General features: G+C 44.9%; 1 protein-coding gene across 2 annotated transcripts in view; it reads left to right on the forward strand.

Annotated features, from left to right (window-relative positions):
- Window positions 1–21,539, forward strand: part of ppm1h (protein phosphatase, Mg2+/Mn2+ dependent, 1H) — a 39,264-nt gene that overhangs the window by 6,994 nt on the left and 10,731 nt on the right. For both annotated transcript variants that reach the window (XM_025002441.2, XM_037978347.1), the window contains exons 2-6: window positions 5,552–5,717; window positions 9,247–9,603; window positions 16,688–16,800; window positions 16,967–17,051; window positions 18,902–19,020. In XM_025002441.2, the coding sequence (XP_024858209.1) occupies window positions 5,552–5,717; window positions 9,247–9,603; window positions 16,688–16,800; window positions 16,967–17,051; window positions 18,902–19,020 (840 nt within the window). The remainder of the gene's footprint in view (window positions 1–5,551; window positions 5,718–9,246; window positions 9,604–16,687; window positions 16,801–16,966; window positions 17,052–18,901; window positions 19,021–21,539) is intronic.

Consider the following 21,539-nt stretch of genomic DNA (forward strand, 5'->3'; position numbering starts at 1 on the left):
CAGCCACAACAACGCAGACGCCACGGACACGGCCACCCCCCAACCCACTCCTACCCCCCATGCTAATCAGCTGTGGCAAATTTTTAATCTAAAGCTAATTTCGTCTGTTTTTAGAAGGCAGTAGCAGCAGAAAGTAATCACTGGATGCACATCCAAGGCTGATTAACGTCTGGAGCCTGTTCAGTTCAAGACGACTGCCGCGGCTATTCAACCTTCTCAAACATGAGAATGAGTGTAAATCGGCCAGTTTCACAACTACTGAGTTAAAGTTCGGCGTGGTGCTGTCTAAGAGTCACCCCCCCCCCCAACAGGTGCTTTGAACGCTACATGTTGCACACCATCTTTGTTTCGAACTTGGACACTGACCGTTGGAGTCTACCCTGTTCGTCTGTTAGCAAAATATCTCGTGAACCGCTAAACGGTTTTTAATGAAACTCTCACAAAGTAGTCACTGGATGTTTATGTAAAACTCATTCGCTTTCGGAGTCAACCCGATCTGAGACGACCGTCACAGCTAAACAACCTTAGCAAACACATAAACGGCTCTAACTGAGGCAGTTTAACGTACGCTAAGCTGAAACTTGTTGCGGTGGTAGCTGAGAGTCATCCCCAACACGTGTTCCAAGCACCGACAGATCCCACGAGATCTTCATTTGGGAACGTTGGCATGTGGGCAGCAGGCACAATGCATTCCTTCAAGGAATGCCAGTTTCCTTGTATATTGCGGCTGAGACGAGAACGTGACAGAACACCAGCTAACAGGGACGTCCTGTCAACAAACAGACAGGTCCAAAGGGCTTGGTTTTATGCTTCGAGTCAGTTGATGGGAAGTCTTAAACCATTTAGCTGGAAACATTTAGGTGAAAAGGTGAGGAAGTGTTGTGGATATAAAGAAATGAACGTGTGTAACTCAGGCGTTATTGATGTTTGTCACATTAACAGCGGCGAGCAGCCATTAAAGTCAAAGCCGAGTTTCTTTAACTGTGGCACGTCCTATCAGACGTTTACCTCGAGGAAGGTCGTTTCTGATCTAAATGCGCTCGGCCCCAATCACATCACAGCGTCCCTGACTGTTTGGTCCACGTTCCCAAGCCAAGGCGGTTCGCCGCGGTCGTTGGCCTTGTGACGGGAGCTCGGAGTGACGGGTCGTTCGGCTCCGCGGGCGTCTGAGCGCTGAGAGGCCACCCCGGTCCGTCCTCATCTCCAGTCCGTCCTCATCTCCGCTTCCCCTGAGCGGGCGGCGCTGTCCGGTCCGGTGAGTGCGATGGTTCTAACGGATCAGTGCTCATTCCACCTCCTCTTCTTCAGCTCCTCCGGCACGCAGCCATGCCTCCTCTTCCTCCTCTGCTGAGAGGCTCCGTCTACTCCCCCCCCCCCTGCGGTGACACGAACACACTCTCTCACGTGCACCAGTTAGTAACGCAGGTCTGACGCGGCTCCGCTCAGTCAGACTCAACCAGGCAAACGCTGCAGGGCGTTTCCACCTTATTTACTTAGAGGCCTCATCGTCCTCTCTGCACCGCTGTTTACCTTGAGTTTACCCTCTAAAGTCAAAGAAGGGAGGGGGACGCTATAGAGAGCAGAGAAGCTCCTTTTTTTTTTTTTAAATGCCAGAGCTTTAAACTAAGATCATCTCAGGGGCCGTTCACACCACGCTGCTTTGGAACGAAGCCGTACATTTCCTGCTGCCGTTCAGCCGTTCGGGCGCACGACAGCAGGGCTCGTTTTTGGCTTTTTTTTCTGAAATCGAAGGTTCCTGAACCCAGGTCTCTGGGTGGATCCCCCCTCCGTCCCCCATTTTGCACTTTAGAGGAAGCCCCAAACGTTTGAAATCGCACATACGCGCCGCAGAAGGCTGCGGTCAGCGGCTGTTCTGCACGAGCAGATCAGCAGCGGCAGTAACGGTGGACAGCAGACTTCTGTTTGTGCTGCTCAGCCTTTTCAACATGTAGCAACAACCCAACCTCACTGCAGGTCCAAACAAACGTCCGCGTTTCATCATTTTGGATGGAACTGTTTCCAGGCTTCAGACTAGATGAGCCCCTCGTTGAACGCCTGTCACCAGTGTTGCCAGATATATGATAATTACTGTTTTTATAAGATAGTTTTAGGGTCAAGTCCCCCTCCTTTTCTCTGCACATGTTCGCCAATCACAGCTAATCTTACAACCTCCCCCCTCTGAGAAAGAACACCTCGCTCAGCACATGTGATAGTTTGGGTTGAAATACAATCATTTTAAAGCGACAGTAGGACAGTTTGTCGTTTCCTATCTGGCAACCCTGCCTGGCAGATTTAAAGAGCACAGCCACGTCCATGTAAACATGTTTTCTTGTTGTTTCTCCACAATAATTGCAAAAAAAAAAAAAATATATATATATATATATATATATATATATATATATATTTCCAGAGATTGTTCTCGTGCAAACAGTGCCATTCTTTGAGAAGACGACAAAGCTTCAGCCATTTTGGTAAATATCATCATACGTGATATTGCGGGATCTTGCGCAATCTGTTGGAACGTGTGTTAGGGACGACGCGCAGCTACTGCCGCTTCAAATTTGAGCTCAGTGTCTGTAAAATTCACCGTTAAAGCCATTTTCTTTTGGTTTGTTATTTGAACCACATATCGTCAGCTTTCTCGTCCTCTGCTCCAATTGCGTTTTTTGGGGTTAGCGCCTCTGCATATTTATCAACATGCGGCGGCAGCATATCGCTCGTTGCTTTGTGAGACACCGCATGGCGGTACTTTGCCCCGTCGATACTCTGTCCCAGGCCTCGCATCTGGGCGACAGCAAAAGAAAATTCACGAAAGCCGAAAATTTCACGAAGCTGCAAACTTTTAGCGAGAAGAGACATGTCGGTCCTTGTTGCCTTCGTCCTCCGTACGGGAGAGAACAAAAGTACCACAATGTTCTCCAAACACGGGCAGCGACAGCGCTCCCTTTCATTTCATTTCCTGTGGAACTTCTGCGATTTCGAGCTCGTGCGCGTCTCAGGTCGACGCGACAAACCAAAGTTGAGAAATGTCCAACTTTCGTCGCTGTCGTGTGGCACTAAAACCAACCAGCAAGGGTTTCATTGACCGACCAATGAGCTGCAGCCACTGTCAACATGGAGGAAAGCATCATTTTAGCTGTGTTGGACTCTCCTATATGATATGACATTCCACTCAGTGACACGGACTGCTTTGGAAGTGTCCAAACCCCTCCAACTTCACAACCAATCAAATTTCTGACAGCACGTCGGCGACAGACCCGCTCGCTCGCCATTAAACTCTCTAGGGGAGAGAAAGCAGAACAATGAAAATACAAGGTTTTTAACAGGCACTTGGTGTAGAAATCCATCGTTTTTGTGTTCGTTTAGCATCTACTTTTCCTTACATTTATAACATTGATGGTCTCCTAACCACCTTTCTTTGTAAGGAGGCCTCCTGTTGAACTGTGGAGAGGAGGCACATGAGCAGCGGCTCACACAGAGCTGCCCAGTGCTCCGTCACATGACTCGGCGCGTGTTCTGGTGGTTTCTTTTTTTTTTTGGCAGGGAAGGAACACACACTAACCCGGTTTCAGCTGAAGGCCAGCTTTTCTCTCCTCCTTCCTTTTTTTTCCTCTTTATTAAAAAAACAAAATGTGAGCGACCTGCCTCCTCTCGTTTTGATCTTCCAGGGTCAAACGAACCTCACTCCCCTGTAGAGCATTGCTCCCACACACACACACACACACACACACACACCGCTGTCCAAAGGTCACAGACTGAAAGGATCCTGTCTTATTTGCTTCAGAAAGCGGCTAATTAATGGAGTTCGCAGCTGACGGTCCTCTTCCCCCCGAACATGAATCAAATTAACCTTTTTACTTTCACAAACGCACAGGAAATACTGGATATAATCAACAATAATCTTAGTTTTTTTTGTGTGTGGTTTTTAATCAATTTGTCGTCTCTAAAAGAGTCCAAACTACGGCTCTCCTGTCTTCGATGGCGACCTGAGCGATTACCAGATTTTTGTCTAAAACTGCTGGAGTTAACGCTGGTCGTCTGTTAGCGAAATATCTCTGGACCCACTGGATGGGTTTTTATCATAATCGTTCAGTGTGCCTCTACAACCAGTTCCCTTTTGAAGCCAGCCCCTCTCAAGATGACCACCACAACCAGCTGAACGTGGAAAACACAGAAATGGCTGAAATTCAGTCAGCTTTCCAGATATTGTTCCGAGATCGACTTTAGAAGCAGCTGAGAGTTATTCACAGCACATGCTCCAAGTGGGACTCATCGCACCAGATCTTTGTTTGAAGCTTTTGCATTATCTATTGGAGTCGACTCTGTCTGTTAGCGAAACATCCCATGGACCACTGGACGGATTTTAATGAAACTTTCAGAAAGTAATCACTTGGTGTTCAGCTGCAGCTCATCACCTTTTGGAGTCAGCCCAAATTCAATGTGGGCGCCACAGCGAATCAACAATAATAGCCTACACAAGAACGGTTGTAACGTAGTCAATTTTTACAGCTGCTAAACTCGAACTTCATCATCGTCAGCACATACTGTGAGCGTGACATCACACAGTATGGCCTGAGCTTCCACACGCTGACACACATCTTAGAAACATGAACTTTTGACACTTAGTGTCAAATGGATGACTTTATCGGCTGTTTGAAGCACTATTCATCACTGCTTTCTGATGTTTTGCTACAGATCCAGTAAATGTCAAGTCAAGTCAAATTTATTATTAGGACTTTTTAGCAACGAAGCGATACAGAGTGCTTTACAGCACGGGAACACAAAAAAGGTCAAAATGTGTTATTTTTAAGGGGAAGCTGTGCTGTAAGATCTGGTTTTAGCACATGAGAGATTGTTTGCAGGTTAGCAAAGCTGCGTTCAGAGGAACTTAACTTCGTCTCTCAGACTGGAGTTGTAAATTTCCTGTCGCTGTTTTGACCCGCTGTGTTTTCTAAGCTGGTCGGCAGAGGATCCGCGCTCTGCATGTTTGTCTTTCATGACCTCTGATGATGGTTTGTTCAGCCGCCTCTCTGTCACCGTGTAGTATTTTTGAGCGCGCACGTTGTGTTTACGTTTCCGCGGCCGCAGCTGTATTTCTGTTTTTCCGTGTCATTTGCCCCGCATGAGTGCAACCTCATGTTGTCACGGAGCTCCGGTTTCCTCCCTCGTTGACTCTTGAACGTTGTTTTACATTTTTAAAAGCGCCGCAGTGAAGGCTCATTGCCAAACTCTAAGAGAACAGTTGACATCTGAAAGGGTTTTGTTGTTTTATAACCACAAAATGACCCCCCTTTTGTTTCCTTTATCTGCACGCATCGATCAGACATTCCTTAGATGGTTGACATTCAGATTTGTATCTTCGTTGTAACGAGGCCAGAGAGGTGCGGTCAACTTTTTAAAAGTTGGTCACAGCTGTGACTAAACTGCATTCTGAATGCCGTTTCTGCAATTTCTTTAACGTGTTTTTACCGGTTTCTGCAGCTCGGATTTTCAATAACACCAAATAATGGCACATTTTTTTCTTCCTCCCCCCCTGTCTCTTTAACTAAAGGGTGATCAACGCAGGAAAGAGCACTCTGAACGAGGACCAGGCCCGCTGCGAGGTGCTGGTGGTCAAGAAGAGACCCTCGGGAAGCCCAGCGTCCAGCCGAGTCCCCACGGGACGCAGGAGGTCTTCATTGCCTAACGGAGAGGGCCTGAGTCTCCCGGGCAATCCGGTGAGTAGAAATGGAGGAGATTTCGCTTCTTTCCACCATGTCCAACTGGGTTGGGTGAGATTCTTTTTAAAATGGCTGAAGCCCTGATCTAAAGAGCGTGCTGGTAGGAAGCAGGTGTTCTCCATCTTCGTGGACCTCAGGCTTTCTACAGTATCCAATGGGCTCTGCTTCCAGTTGTTCTTTCCACAGCGCCGCAGTTAGAACAGCTGTCCGCTAATGAAAGAGTTGGAGGTTCGATTTCCAGCAGGAGTCACATGTCGGCATGTCCCCTGGGCAAGACACTGAACCCCTCACTGCCTCCAATGTGCCCCATCTGTGTATGAATGTGATCTAAAGCACTGATTAGACTCTATAGGATGATTTATTTAGATTAGCTTTGTATGAATGTGTGTGGATGGGGAAGTGACGGCACGGATTGTGTTGTAAAGCGCTTTGAGTGGCCTGATTGGCTAGAAAGGTGCTATATAAGTACAGTCCATTTATCAGTTTGTTGTACATCTTTCTGGTTCTAGCTCACCCTGTTTTGTTTGCCGCACAGTCGGCCATGAGGGTAGTCGAAGCAGCGGCAAAGTTTGATTTGGCCGGCACGGTTTATTGGAGTTCTTTCATTCAAGACACTTTGAAGTCACTTCGTCAGGCTATAAAGAGAACGAGTCACGCGGCGGTGATGTCGCGTCGTCAGCACAGCGGCGTTGATGTTTGTGGTCCTGCAGTCCCCCTCCTAAGCAACAGGTGTCGCTACAGCAAAAACGAATACAGCTAAACAACAGTAATGGCAGCTTAGTTCGTACACAAATGTCATGTAGTTTCAAACAATTTGCACACAGCTGAGAGAAACACCCACCTTCTCTCAGAATCATCTGAAGTGAGTCATATATAAAAACAAACAATAAGTTTTTTGTCACTTTTTGCTTCCCTTGAAGTAATTGAATGTGCTATAAAGGATGGACGCTGGAAGTAGTTGTCTTAAAGATCCAAGTAAAGTGGATTTTACTCGGGGCTTGTTGCTGGCAGCCGCCTTCCTTTTCATCGTGTCCCAGCAGTAGCTTATCCGGGCCTTTTACGAGCACCTGTCGACACGTCTCAAGTGCAAATAGGCCTTAAATCAACTTTTCCATCGGAGGTACGCCGCGTCAGATGCAGCGCAAACAGAAACTCTATCAGGCAGTCGTTGCATTGGATTGCCTAATGGCAGCAATTACTACATGTCTGTTTTTTAATGTGCCCACAAAATGCTTTCAAAGGGACAGCCTTTCTCTCAGCCAACCGACTTTACCTAGGCCCCATCAGAGCCTGAAGCGAACTCGTGCAAGTGCCTCATGACTCATTTCTGCAGCGGTACTGGACCAATATGAGCCTCTGTAGACTCGTGCTTTAGAATCTGCCGGCACTATATTTAGAAAACTAGGTTCAGTCTGTGCTTAAATACAGTATGTGCCAGAAATGATGCATAAAAATGTACAACTGAACTTGTTTCTTCTTTGGTAGTGGAGTTATATTAGTATCTAAGAACTGAAGCACCAGGAGAACCAAGGATCACAGAGGTGCTGCGTTTTGTGAAAATGGGAAATCCAAATGGGCTGCCACAGAAAAAAAAGCCAGATCACAAGGTGTTTTTTGCACCTTTTGAAAAGCTCAACAAAGAGGACAGTATACACTCCTGGTGCACGCAGCACATCAGCGCTGGCTCGGATAGAACCCACAAAGGCTTGCAAGAGCACACCAGGCTCATCCGTTAAAGAGCAGCTCGTAGCTGCGGAGAATCAGATCGGATCACTGAGCTGGCTGCCGCGGGCCTCTGTGAGCGCTCCCACTGCACAGCTGGCGGTTGACTTGGGAGTGCAGGGTACAAAGAAGGCAGCGAGAACCGCCAGAAAACGATGCCCCTCGGCTGGAAATGTCAACAAATGCAACATAAAGATCCCTCCCTTTTCCGCTGCGTTTAAGCTCTGCTTCTTCAGTGTGGTCTTCAGAAGACTTAAAATAGCTTTACTTGTTCGTTTGAGTCACTACAGAGCTGGAAGCTTTTAATTTCCTTCTGTTACGCTTTTATTATTCCACTTTTTCAGAGTAATCTAGAAAAGAGAGAAAAATCCAGTTTTTAACTTTTCGAGTCATTGGGAGCTTTAGTGATGGCTTCAGCCTTGACCTTTTAGAATTGTTCATTTGACACTTTCGATTTATAATTAATTATAATTAGAGCTTATAATCTCTTTCCCAAGAGTGTCCTTGGACACGCACACACACATCACAGAAAAAAACATAAAAGGTCTCTAAGATAATAGGAAATAACAACTTAAAGATGTCAGAACATGTGCTTGTATCCGTTATTCGAGTCAGCAACAGAAGCCATCAATCAAGACATTTGTATCCTAATGTCTGAGTATTTAAATTTTTTTAATAAAGTTTGTTTAAGTTCACTCACTGAAAATCTGCTGAGTTTGGAGCTGATTCCAAAAGTGAGGGTTGGAATGCCTTTTAAATGCCTTTTTTTCCCCCAAGCTTTTGTGTAAATAAGAGTTGGCCGAAACCTGATCCCTGGGGGACACCTCCAGCTACGTGAAGGAAACTAGAAGTGATGCCTTCTGCTTTCACCCAGTGAAATCTGTGAAGTAAAATTTATTTATATTAGCACTCTTCAGCAACTAGGCGATCCAAAGTGCTTTACAACACAGAAACAACAACAGAATCAAATACAGATGAAAACATCAAAATCAAATATAGAAATACAGAAATAAGTATAATCTAAATGAAATATAAGATAACCTAAATAAAGTCATGAAACTAAACATATCTAAACGTGAGCTAAGATGGTCAAAATAGTAGCTAAGATAATCTAAATGAAATCATGATAAGACACAACAACAGATGCAGATACAGAAATAAAAACATCAATCAGGTAATTTTAGCCAATGGCGAATTAATACAGATAAAAACATCATAATCAAACATCATAATCAAATATAAAGACACAGAAGTAAAAACAGCAATCATGTATAATCTAAATGAAGTATAAGATGATCTAAATGAAATCATGAAACTGAACATATCCAAACATGAGCTAAGACAGTCAAAATAGTAGCTAAAATAATCTCAACGAAATCATGATAAAGTTAAAGCTGAACTAAACAACAATTAGGAATCTAACAATCTAACAATATCTAAAATATGAGCTAAGATAAACTAAACTAAATGTACAGGAAGGCTAAATAAGCTAACATAAACTGAAACACGATAATGCTAAACTAAAAGTACAACATGTCTAAATTAATAGTACCAAAGGCCCGCTAAACAGCCAACATAAAAAATGCTAGGGTAAACGGAGAAGGGGAGGAAGGGACTGTTAGAGAAATTGGTTTCAAACCTCCCAGGGTGTGTCCTTTTCTAAAGCCAGATTGGTTAAGAGAATTGATAAGATAAGTCATTAGGAGTATTTAGTTAGTCCTTTAGTTGTTGCCTTCAAGAGATTATATTCTGATTATACAGATTAATATCTACTATGAATGTGTTTGATCTTCCTCGTCTCCAGGACAGCTCTGAGGACCTCACCTTTCACTACTGGGCCCTGTTCGATGGTCACGCCGGCTCCGGCGCCGCCGTGGTGGCGTCTCGCCTCCTCCATCACCACATCGCCCTGCACCTTCAGGAGGTCTTGGCGATCGTCTGCACGCCCGACCTGGTGCCTCCCACCTGTCTGGACGAGGAGCCCATCAACCACCTCCTCGCCGCGCCGTCTCAGCGCTCCCTGACCAGGGCTGCGTCGCTCAGGGGGGCGGCGGGTGCCCCGGGCTCCCCCAGCGCGGCAGCCCCGCGCTTCTTCACCGAGAAGAAGGTCTCCCACGAGAGCCTGGTCATTGGAGCCATAGAGAACGCCTTCAAGGACATGGTAAGAGCATTGCAGTGGATACAGAATCTAGGTTTTAATGTTTTTGTACGATATTTGTCTTTTTGTTAATGAGACCTCAGGTAATTATTCAGTTACGTAAAGAAAAAACTGTGCAGCGTTTGTTTCATAGGATTTGAAAATAATGCACAACCTTAATTGTACACAGTACAGCAAAAAAGAGCCATTTGTCTTGATAGAAATCCCTGGAATCACATTAGATGACGTCGACGCTGTGCTCTCCACGTCCTATCAAATGCGTTAAAACAAGGCTTTACTGAATCTGGAAAGCGTCCTTCTGCACCAGCACGCAGCTGTGGGTTTTTGCTCGGTTGTTTGCCTGACCTTATGATCAAGGTCGTAGCCTAGACACGATCTGTCCTGATTCAAATTCTCCTCGACCAAGGCACACTGGCCACACATTATGGATACACTGTACAGTTCCTCCAGGATTTCGCGGGCATTTTTTGTGATTGTTGCGGGCTAAAATGCCTGATTTCACGGGGCATTTTCCTAAAAGTTGCGATGAAAAGTTGCAATTTTTTTTTTTTTTACGAAAATAAATTAAAAAATCATAACTTTTAATATATAAACCAAAAATACTTACTAGTTTTGTAAGATAATTACCAAAAGGTGCTTTATTTGAGAACTTTGATAGCTTATAAACTGACATTCATGACCATTTCTGAATTGTCCCTCATCTGCAGCTCTCCTCACATGTTTTACAGACACAAAATGGTTGTCGATGCGTTTATGTTCGATGATTACACTGCTGTTCTCTGCCAGCCCCTTCTCTCATGCACGGTGGTTCACTTAGGGACGGCTGGCCGACATTAGCGCTCCTGTTTTGGGTCAGCCGTGAGCTAGACGCCGCTAACTCCGCGGAGCGCGAATATCCAATATCCAACTTAAAACTAACTTCACTGCGGTCCTTTGCTGAAATCTTTGTGGGCAAATGTGAAGCATTAGCGCACATTTTGGCTTCGGTCGCTGCTCCTGCATGCTCCCGGCATTCTGATGTTAACAGGAAGTGACGTCATGTGTTTTCTTCGTGAGTTATTTGGGGTTATTTTGTATTCCACACTACACAAACCCACAAAGAAGACACTAGACCGCAGAAACGGTGGTGAATCACTTTAGAAACAATAAATATTGGGTTAAAGTTGCGGGAAAGTTGCGGTGTTTTGGGCAAAGTTGCAAAAAGTTGCGATTTCGCTGGGTTTGCTTGATTTTGCGTTAATAGTTGCGATTGCAACATCGCAAAATCCTGGATGGTCTGGTAATTGCTGTTGCCCCCCCACGCTCCTCCCAGAACCTTGATTCGTTGCTGCCATGATGATAAAACACCACAACCTTGCTATGCACACTCAAAATCATTGTAGGCCTATAAATACCAATAATAATGTATGTATAGTCCTAAAGTAAATATGCGCAATGTTCAGAATATTACTTATTTTCTGTCGTTTCGCTCTTTGCCAGGACATGACATGCTGTGCTTAGCAGATAACCAGATTATTGGATTGGGTCGCGAGCCTTCAGCAGACTGTTTGCTTCACTGGTAGAGGGGCTAACTCTTGTAGCTTGTTGCAAACGCTTGTTTCAAAATAGCGTTGCCCTAAAAGGAGGGATGAGTATCACTCCTCTGGTAGACGAGGCATCACCATCGGTGTTTTTCCACTACCGGCAGCTACTTACAACTAGCCGACTTTGTCGTTTTTTTGAATGTGGGGAGACATCTAAGGGACAAACACAGCTGACAGCTCGCAGCAGCAATGAGGAGCGTGGAAGGCCTCCTTTACCCAACACAATCTCCGGCATCTTATTAAAAGAAAAGATTCAAACTGCAGAAACTGATGGAACTATTGCTAACTCGTCTTGCCGTGCCTTTGAGCTGAACACGTCGTCCTTGCTTTCTGATTACGGCAACTAAAAATCCAAATTTCCCATAATTTCGTGGCCCGTCATCCTGAGCTATAATCGTTCAAACCTTTCGCTTTTATTTCTGGTTTTCTGCGTAGGTTGAGGCAGAGCAGCAACCGACAATTAAAAGGCAACGATAAAAGGCTACTTCACATGGAGAAACGACAAAAAAAAACAACAGGAACAAAAAAAAAAAAAAAAAAAAAATTTCCAGTCAGTGCTTTGAAAGAGGCTGTTGCCAGAAATGAGAAGAAGCTCACAGATGGGGGGGAGAAAAAAAAAAAGAAATAGCTGGGAATAGCTAATGAATTCTAACAGAAGAAAGGCAAACATCTTTCCTTACAAGAGCCACATACAAACATGCTTCAGCTGGGGACGGCCTTCCAGATTTTCAACGAAAAGGCGTCCTGCAAGCCCAGTACAGTCCACATTAGTTTGGCTCCATTCGGACAACCAGTGTTGCAGCTTTAAATGAATTTTTGCCTGACGCCACGGGCCAATTAGAGACATCTTATGGAGTTCGTATGTTAACAGGTCAGACTTGTTTCAGCAGCAAGTCGTTCCGTCGGTGTGCGCACGCCTTTATCACTAAAGTCTGCAGTGAGTCTTTGCAGTCAGACTGTTCAGTGAGATGAACTTCCTCTGTCCCTGCAAACGCCACCTCGGTAACAAATAACCTCTTAGCGTGATGAAAATTGCGAGATTTTTGTTCTCATAGCAGCTTCGTCCGCCGCTTCGTGACACTCGGCCCTGGTTGAAGTGCTTCTCACAGGGGTTTGCGCCAAGTGTCGTGTGATTGGTCAGAAGTTGTTGTGGGCGTGTTTGTGAGCTTTAATGGAGCCATTTTGCTTCTGCTGCTCCGCGGAGAAGCAACTGTTCCAGCAAAACTTAGAGACCTCTGAACTTGAAAAGACCACGGAGACACAGGCGGCTCTTCATGGCTGGGGTGGCCGGGAGGAAGAGCACCTCGGCCTGGCAGCGTCGGGACACATTACCCTCGTTCTCTCATTATTGCTCACCGTCATATCTCCAAATGCCAAATGGTGCGTACTGTCTCAGTCGGTTTAATAAACACGTCAGGTCGGTAAGGGAAGCAAAAATCTGTACGAGGACGGGAGAGTTGAGAATCCGGTGGGAAGAAACCTCTTTTAACGCTGCAGGAGGAGCTTCCTGGGAGTTCTGATCCGAGCGTCTCGTGGACGATGGAAGGTGTGCGAGAAAACGAACGGCTCGCAACCACGTGACCGCAGACCAACTCTGTGACTTCTTATAGAGTATGCCGGAGCCTTTAGCATCTCGGGGTGTAAAAGTTAGATTTAAGTTATTTACAGGACTGGACGTCTTGAAGGGTTGAGAGAAAACTGAGCTTGGCGGTTTCTAAAAAAAAAAAAAAGAAATTAGAGGTTTTTACAAGTTGTTCCACTGAGTTGGGTAATTTTCAACTCGACTGTAAAGCTAACATGATCGTAGTCACGTCTACGTCCACTTTTTTTTTTGACCACTAAAACCAGCAACTTCCAGAAACTGAAATACGGTGGTTTCAGTTTCAATGAAACTCAAAAATCAAAAATCCCCATAAAACAGCAGTTGTAAGATGTATTTGTTCATCTCTATAAGATGTATTTTAAAGTTAATGGAAAAAAAATCCTCTCATACCTCCAGTACTTTGGTGTAAGCATACATCGAATGGAACTACACCACTGTATCAATTACAGACATTTTTTACTTCTAAAAATGACTGAAATGAACAAAAAAAAAGTCTGAATATTTTAGTCTGGGAAATAAGTAGGATTGCAGACTTTTCCGAATTAGCTAAAGGGGATAAAGTATTTAGCATAATCAGGCAACTAAAAGTTAGTAACAGCTTAATTTTAGGCACAAACGCGCTACATTCTGCAAATTCCCTCTTTCCTCCTGCAGCTTTCACACATCCATTGTCTGCCTGTAAATGCTGGAGACTTCAGAGACCGGATCTAGGGCCGGTCAATACGGCGTAGGTTGTTAGGGGTCATAGGTCACGGTATCATTGATCTGGGCTTTCAAGAGTCTCTGCTTGTAAATGAGAGCTCATAGACTTTTAGTCAAAGAGGTTTTAGATGTAGATTTCTCCACATACTAACTGTCAGTGGGTTTAAAGAAGCAAATGTTACTCTTTGCGTGATGTCTGCTCCTTCTGAGTTTATAGGGAATTTCATATTCTGCTGATGAAAATCAAAGGGTGAGGTTGGGACAGCTTTTTGAATTTTTTTTTGCTCTGTTTTTGTCGTCGACTGGTTATGTTAAAACCACAGCGTTTAAAGACTGGACCCCCTCCAAAAAAAGTCTTCAGAAGGGGGCCTCGTCTCTGCAGCGAAACACACCTCGACACAAAAGCTCGTAAGACTCCGGTCCGTTCTCTGAATCGTGTTGTTCCACAGTTAAGTTTGATCAGAAATATTCCACATAATGTGCCTTGAAGTGAGCATAATGTACAGTGTATATTACAAGAACTTTTTCTCGATGGTGGAGTGAAATGTTCATTTTCACAGAGATGTTTGGTACTTCCCTGTTTTGACCACAAGGTGGTGCTGTGCACTAAGGTTTACCAAACTAAACTCTTTAAAAAAAACAAGTTTTAATAACATAAGGCTCAGTAAGTATATATGTAAGGAATAACTGAACAAGTAAAGATTAATTTACACATTTTTAAAATATTTTTAATGAATTCGTTTTACAAAATCAGAAAGATTTCGCTTTGGGTGACTCAGGATAACAGTTCATCTAAAGTAAGATTGGGTTTTTAGTCTAACAAATAGATTTTGAAAACAAAAACTAGAGTAATGAGCAGAAATCTTGAGTTTTTTTTCCGCAAACCAAGATGTTAAAATTGCAACGCAGATCGCAAAGAACGTGCTTGTTCTCATCATCAAACTCCCTCGCCAAACCCTAACACCTTAAACCGGCGCTGATGAGTTAACAGAAGTTAGTTTTTCCTGCATAAAAACTGGCTCTTACCGAGAGATTCCTGAGTGAGTCTGTATGCGTTCATCCGATTTTGCTCCGAGCTCCGTCTTGCCTCTAAAAAGCGCTCGATGTGGCGCAGCTTTGGCTAATTAGTTAAAAATGATTAACTGAGGGTAATTATCTGCCACGCCGTCCATCATCAGAGTTTTCCATCTTTCTGTGACATTCAGCTCAGCCTCCCTCTCTGCTCGGAGTTATTATTTCTTTACATTTCCTGCCTTCAGGGCCTTAAAGTATTTGTTGTTTTGGAGAGGACTGTGCAAACAGTACGAGGCTTCAGCACTGCTGTAAGGATGATCAAACAATTACTTTGTGTGTGTGTTTGTGTGTGTGTATGTCAGCAAAATATCCCATTTCAATGAAAGCTTCAGAAGGTAATCATGAGGCTGTACCTCTGTGCCGAAGTATTCTTTCTTATCTTTCTTATATAAAAAAAGATTTATTTACTGTTTTGGCATTAGTCTGGCAGGTAAAGCAGCGTGGCATCATGGGATATGTGTGTGTGTGTGTGTGTGTGTGTCTATCCGTCCCTGCCCTCCGGTTATTTAGCTGCGTTGTTAAACTCTTTCTTGGCCGAGCCGGAGAGGAGGAAGGTGTAGATGTTGATGCAGACGTTTTCATTATTAAAGGCTCGCCCGCAGCGAAGCTAAGATAAATATGTATGGCTCGCTGTGGGTTCGTAATTTATCCAGGCTTAAGGACACGTTCGTTCAGCCTCCTTTTCATCCCAACAACCCCCGGGAGCAGTGTTCATCAGGAGTGTCTGCTGGAGCACACACACATGCGCGCGCACACACAGTCCTTACAGGCATTACAACCTATAGTCAAAGGCTTAGCATTCTTTGAAGGAATGCACATCGCCTGCCACCTTTCATGCCTTAGTTTTAAACAAAGATGTTGTGCATTGTGCTGCTTTTGAAATATGTATTTGTGAGGACGCTCAGCTACTACCACGCCAAATTTTAGCTCGTCATATGCAAGTTTGACTGAGTCAGAGCCATTTATGTGTTTGCTACGACTGCTTTGCCGTGGCGGCTGCCTCGACTTCATAAGTTAACCCGCTGTAGATCACAGTGATTACTCTCTGAAAGTTTTGTTGAATTTGGTTCAGGGGGTTCATGAAATACTTTGCTCACACAGACAGACACGGGCCGAAACACTCCAGCTCTGCCTTGCGCCTTCGGGCGGGTAACTGTATTCCCTCTCGCTGCAGCACGCTGACACATTTACTGCGCTGTGTTTCAGACGGAGGTTCTCCTCAGAGGACCCTCAGACTGTCCGAACGGCCCTCTTTGGAGGACGTAGCAGACTCGCGTCAAGATGTGCCGGAGAGCGTTTCGATCCTGACAGAAGGACGGGAGCGAGGCGGTTATCTCCCCGCATGCCTCTGCTCGGCTCCTCGGGGCCTCCGAGCAGCTGGCAGACGGACAGCCGCCGCGGAGAGCAGGGAAGGGTTAAAAGTAGTGGAAGCAGCTGGGTTCGAAGTTCTGCTGCCACTTTGATTAATTCAATGACAAGTTAATTAATCATGTAATTAATGGACTGATTGTTCGGGTTTTCTTCAAATTATTATTTTGGTTTAATTAGCACCAAATGAATCTGGGCTAATTAACTGCCGTAATAACCAGCGGCCGCTCCTGACTTCCTTTTTTTTTTTTTTTTATGGTTTCAGGTTTTTTTTTTTCTGTCTTATAGTATTCTTGATAAATGCATTCATCTTGGTGCTCAAAGTGATTAAAGGCGTCGCATTCCTTGAAGGAATGCATATCGCCCGCCGCCGTTCACACCAGAGTTTAAACTCATATCAGTGTGTTGGGACTTGACAGCGTTGTGGCCGCCGGGGTCGGATCTTAAAAAAATAAAACCTCACCCGCCATCTTAAACAGTATTGCAATCTGTCTGTGTTAGAGATATGACTCTCAGCTACTACCACGTCGGATTTTAGCTCAATATCTGTAAAATCATCTGGGTTGCAGCCGTTTTTGTGTTGGCGAATGTTGATCGGTTGTGGCAGCCATCTTGAATTACGTTGGCTTTTGCCTTTCTGAGTTTTGGCAGCAGGGCGATATGAAAAGCATCATGGCGGGGTTGTAAGTATAAAGCTGATTTCAGGATTCATTCTGTGTATGCATGTGTGTGTCTGTGTGTGTGTGTGTGTGCTCAGGACGTGCAGATAGAAAAGGAGAAGGCGTCCCACAACGTCTCTGGCGGCTGCACTGCTCTGGCGGTCGTCTTTTTAAAGGGGAAACTCTACGTCGGGAACGCAGGGGACAGCAGGTGTGATTCACACACACACACACACACACTCACAGACGCGCGGATTGATTCTGCCACATGTAAATGCAGCACATGCTGGATGTGTTTGTTGTCGCTCACACACTTCATCCAGCGGGAGCAGCTGTGTCCCTAAATAAACAGAGCTCTGTCTGCTCCTCTCCCTCAGAGCTATCATTATCCGGGCCGGGGAAGTCATTCCCATGTCAGCGGAGTTCACGCCGGAGTCGGAGAGGCAGCGTCTGCAGTTCCTGGTGAGGAGGAACCCTCTTCGGCTGCTCTCCCGAGGAGCGCAGCTGTCTGACCTCACCTCTTCTCTTCTCGACACACCAGCTCTGTTTCTCCTACGTGGCTCGACATGCTGCGCTCCATTTCCCTCTGAAGCCATGAATATTACTACAGACCCAACCTGCAGTTACGGTCCAGATCTTTCAAAGTGGGGCTCTGTGTAAAGGTTGTGAATAAATAATATCTTACATGTTGTAGGTAGCTCTTTGAATGACCTCGGTTTGAAGAAACTGAGTTAAGTTCTGGCTTTCATTCTAACGTTCCAAAATGGAAATTAGCACTAAGTGAAACATCAATAAGGAAAGTTTAAATAAATAAACTTATTAGGTAAATTTTGTATTTTGGAGTGTTAGGAATTTGAGGGTGCTGGATTCTGATTACCAAATTAATTTTTTTTGCTATGCAAAAAAAGTAATATTTACTCAATATTTGCAATAAAACAGAAGTAATAAGCAGCTGTTTAATGCCCAAGGAGCATTAAATATTGAAGAAAAAGACTCTTTTCTGCCTTCAGCATCCGCTATTTCAGATAACAAAAAGGAACGATGAAGACAAAAAGTATTAAGATCACTGATAATAATTGTTACAGTTTCAAATACAGGACAATTCCTTATTTAAGGGGGTGGTTGGCAAGCCTAATTTTGACTAGATGGACAAGCTTACGGCTAATCCAAATGTGGTCTAAAGCGGGTCGCTGCCATCTTAAAACAACTCTAATCTCAAGAAGTTCTTAGCAGTCAGTGCAAGCAAAATTTAGTAAATCTTTCCATTGCTGTCAGTTGTGCAATACATGGTTATTTACATGAAGTTGTTAGGTTGTTTTAAAGGACAAGTAGCCATAGCAGCTAGCTAGCTAGCAGTTAGCATTCTTGCATATCCAGGGGCACTTCTAGCAGGAATGTTATTATATTTCTGCCAAAATAACCATGTAATATGAAACTGACAGTGGCGTTAAGGTTCATAATATAGCGTTTCATGAACCTTTATAAATGTTTTTGCGATTCAAGTTGCTCTTAAGAGGACAGCATTCCATTTTGGGCTCGGTCCTGCTTGGACTTGCAGTTAGCGCTATGCTTTATTTCTCTAAACTGAGGGCATTCAAAGACATACAGTATCGGCAACAAGTAAAATCCTAATTGTTCACAGTTTTTCTACAGAGTCCCACTTCAAAAGAACTGAAGTATCCTACTGACTGTGTTCCTGTTCCAAACCAGAAAACCAGCAGGATTTGCTAATTGTTCAGGCTAACTATCATTACAGATGCTTGTCTCAGCATTCAACTAGTGTAGCAACATCATAGAAGTTGAACATGTATGTGTGTGTGTGTGTGTGTGTGTGTGTTCTTGTATTCCTCACGTCATGGGGACCCGTGTCCTTATAGGGACCAAAATCCAGGTCCCCATAAGGAAAACTGTTTTAAATCAATATTTGAGCTATTTTAAAGATGCCTGTGAGGTTTGGAGCATTGGCCCTGACCATGGCTTTTAGTAAAAGTGTGTGTGTGTGTGAGAGAGAGACAGGTTTAAAGTGAAGCAAACCGTCAGAATCACTTCTGTTGCTGTCATCGCTTTTAATGCACGAGGCAGCCATATTCAATTTATATTTTTAGGGGAAAATTTAGGAGAAACACCAACTTTCCAAGTTGGGGTTCTGACTTTTCTTAATCTGATTTTTCTGATTTTAAAATCTGAAAATTCCGTCTTCCGAGTCCAAATGTTTTGCATCGATAGACTCTGAAATTGTTTTTCCAGGCCCTTGAGCATATCGCTATTCTCTAATCTTTGATTTTTTTTCCCCCCTTTATTTCATTTTAAAGGCGTACATGCAGCCCCACTTATTAGGGAATGAGTTTACCCATCTGGAGTTCCCGAGGAGAGTGCAGAGGAAGGAGGTGGGGAAGAGGATGCTGTATCGAGACTTCACCATGTCAGGATGGTGGGTTCACTGACAATTCTTCATTCCCTGATTGTTTGTTTGTGTTTCAGGCTCGATGAGTCTGTCAAATGGGGTTCAACTTGAGGTAAAAATCCCCCCCCATGAGAAAACCAGCTTTATTTCCGTTTTGCTTCTTTGCGGTGTGTGTGTCTGTGTTTAAATTTCTCTCTCTGCCATTTGGCTATGTGATTTATTGTCTTGTTTAAAAAAAAAAAAATTGTGGACATGAGATAAAAATAGGTCCAAGATGTAAGACGATACGGAGACGATGGTGTGCATTAAAGAGTGAGAAACAGATGTGAGAAGCAAGAGAAAAGTAAGGAGGAGACCTTGGCACAGACGGAGGGGGTGATTACTGCAGATGTGTGTGTGTGTGTGTGTGTGTGTGTGTGTGTAATATATACAGTACATAGTGGCTGGAAGAGAGAAGAATCGTCTAAGGACAAGGAGGGTAATGAGATGATGACAGATGAACAGTTTTGGTTCCTGACACCGTTTTGGTTCACTTGGGTTTCGGCGGTTCTGCTCGGCTCAGCAGACGCAGTTCAGCCATTGGCTGCGCTCCTCGTCGGGGCCCGGAACCCACCGCCCATCCACGGCGGCTGCAGCTCAGGCAGACTGTGATGTATTTTTAATCAGGTTCTTCCCATAACTCAGTTCCGCTGCAGTTCTCGCCCAGACTCCGGCGGGGATCCGTGGGCCCGCGTGGGCCGACCGCGCCGATGTTGACTTTTGCAGCTGATATCCACTGGAGACACGCTGGTGTAGGTCCTCAGCCATCCGGGACACGGATGTACGTCTACAGCTACTTAACTTCTGGAGTCGCCCTGGGCTGCTTGTCCAAAGGCCAAGTTTCGAACAGGAATCGTACGGTTGTGTTCTGGTGGAGCGCGAAGAGACAGCCCAGCGATGAAAGACAAACGTTTGCGAACCATTTCAAATTTTATACGCTCTTCCTCTGAGAGCATCTGAGAATGCTCTCGTGGTTTTAAAAAATAAGACGGTTGTATTTCTGTACAAACTAACAGTGATGATATCTTAAGGGCTTTTTGTCAAAGATTTTGAGGGCTCGTTTGTGCGACGCTTCTAATGGCCTCGTTGTCGATGAGCCGCCACAGCTGATCAGCACGAGCTACGACTCGGTCAGTTTTACAGAGACTGAGCTGGAGTTCGATGTGGTAGTAGCTGAGAGTCATCCGGAACACTTTATGGGAGTGTGACGCCTTGCGGCATTGGGTTAATGTCGAGGTTTGACCAAAACGGCTCCGTCATTTTTTTGCGACATGAGCCGACGACGTGCGTGCCTTCAAAGAAAGCTAACGTACGTGTGTGTCCATTTGAAAGCCACCCACGATCAGCCCGCGGACCCCCACTCGGCCCCCTCCCCCCTCTGTTGCTTTCTTTACCCCAGAGGAGCCGGCGTTGGCTTCACAGACAGTAATGGCCGCTGTCGGATGGGGTGGCGGCTAGTCGGTTGGCCCACGGTGATGGATGACGAGCACTTGGCTGTGTTTAACACGATCCAGACGGGAGGACATGTCTGGACATAATCAGGTGGAGGAAGAGAGAGAGAGGGGGGAGGGGTAAAGGAAATGGAGAACATGAAGCAGTTTGAGGTGAAGCGAAGAGATAAAACGAAGGGAGGAGATCAAAGAAGATAGGGCCGCTCCCGAAGGAGCCGGTAAAGGCTTAAGAGTCAGTCAGAGCCGGACTGAAGGAGTAATCACTAAATGTACAACTGCAACTGATTAACCTTTGGAGTCAATTTGGTTCAAGATGGCCGCAGTTTTACAGATGTTGGCCTAAAAAGTACACTGAGTGCCAGCTCAACAGATTGTGCTTGATTTTCGTTTAAAACTGCTGGAGTCAACCCATTTCTGTCTGTTAGCAAAATACATTCTGAACCACTGGACGGATTTTAATGAAACTCTCAGAAATGAATCATTGGATTATGATCGGCAACTGATTGACATTTGGAGTCAACACAATTCAAGATGGCCTCTCCAGCTAATCTACCTTAGCAAACAAAAAAATGTCTATAACACGGCCCCTTTTACATTAATTGAGCTAAAATTTGGTGTGGTAGTAGCTGCGAGTCATCTCCAACACATACTCAGAGCACTAACACATTGCTCAAGCTCTATGTTTAAAACTTCTTCATGCATCAAGGCTAACTCTGAGGTTACCATGAATCACTCCGAGACTCATCAGACACCTTTTTACGGTGATAGGTAAGCATGTACAGATAAAAAGAAGTGTCAAAAACATTAAGTTCACCCCTCTGCCCTCTCCTTATTCCCTCATCTTGGATAACTCTTTTGTTACCCGTCCGACTGAGCTGACGGCCGCAGCTCAGATTTACTCCGGCCTCGCCCGGTTCCTGAACGCACCGTTCAGTCTCTGACGAGCATCACCAAGGTTGGCCGGAGAGCCGTTCACGTCGTAGCAACTATCCGCCGAGCCAACTCGCCTGACTCATCTGGCCCGCCGCAGTGTCACCTGGCAGGACCCCCACCCCC

This window comes from Kryptolebias marmoratus, linkage group LG11, assembly GCF_001649575.2.
Source record: "Kryptolebias marmoratus isolate JLee-2015 linkage group LG11, ASM164957v2, whole genome shotgun sequence".
Taxonomy (NCBI): domain Eukaryota; kingdom Metazoa; phylum Chordata; class Actinopteri; order Cyprinodontiformes; family Rivulidae; genus Kryptolebias; species Kryptolebias marmoratus.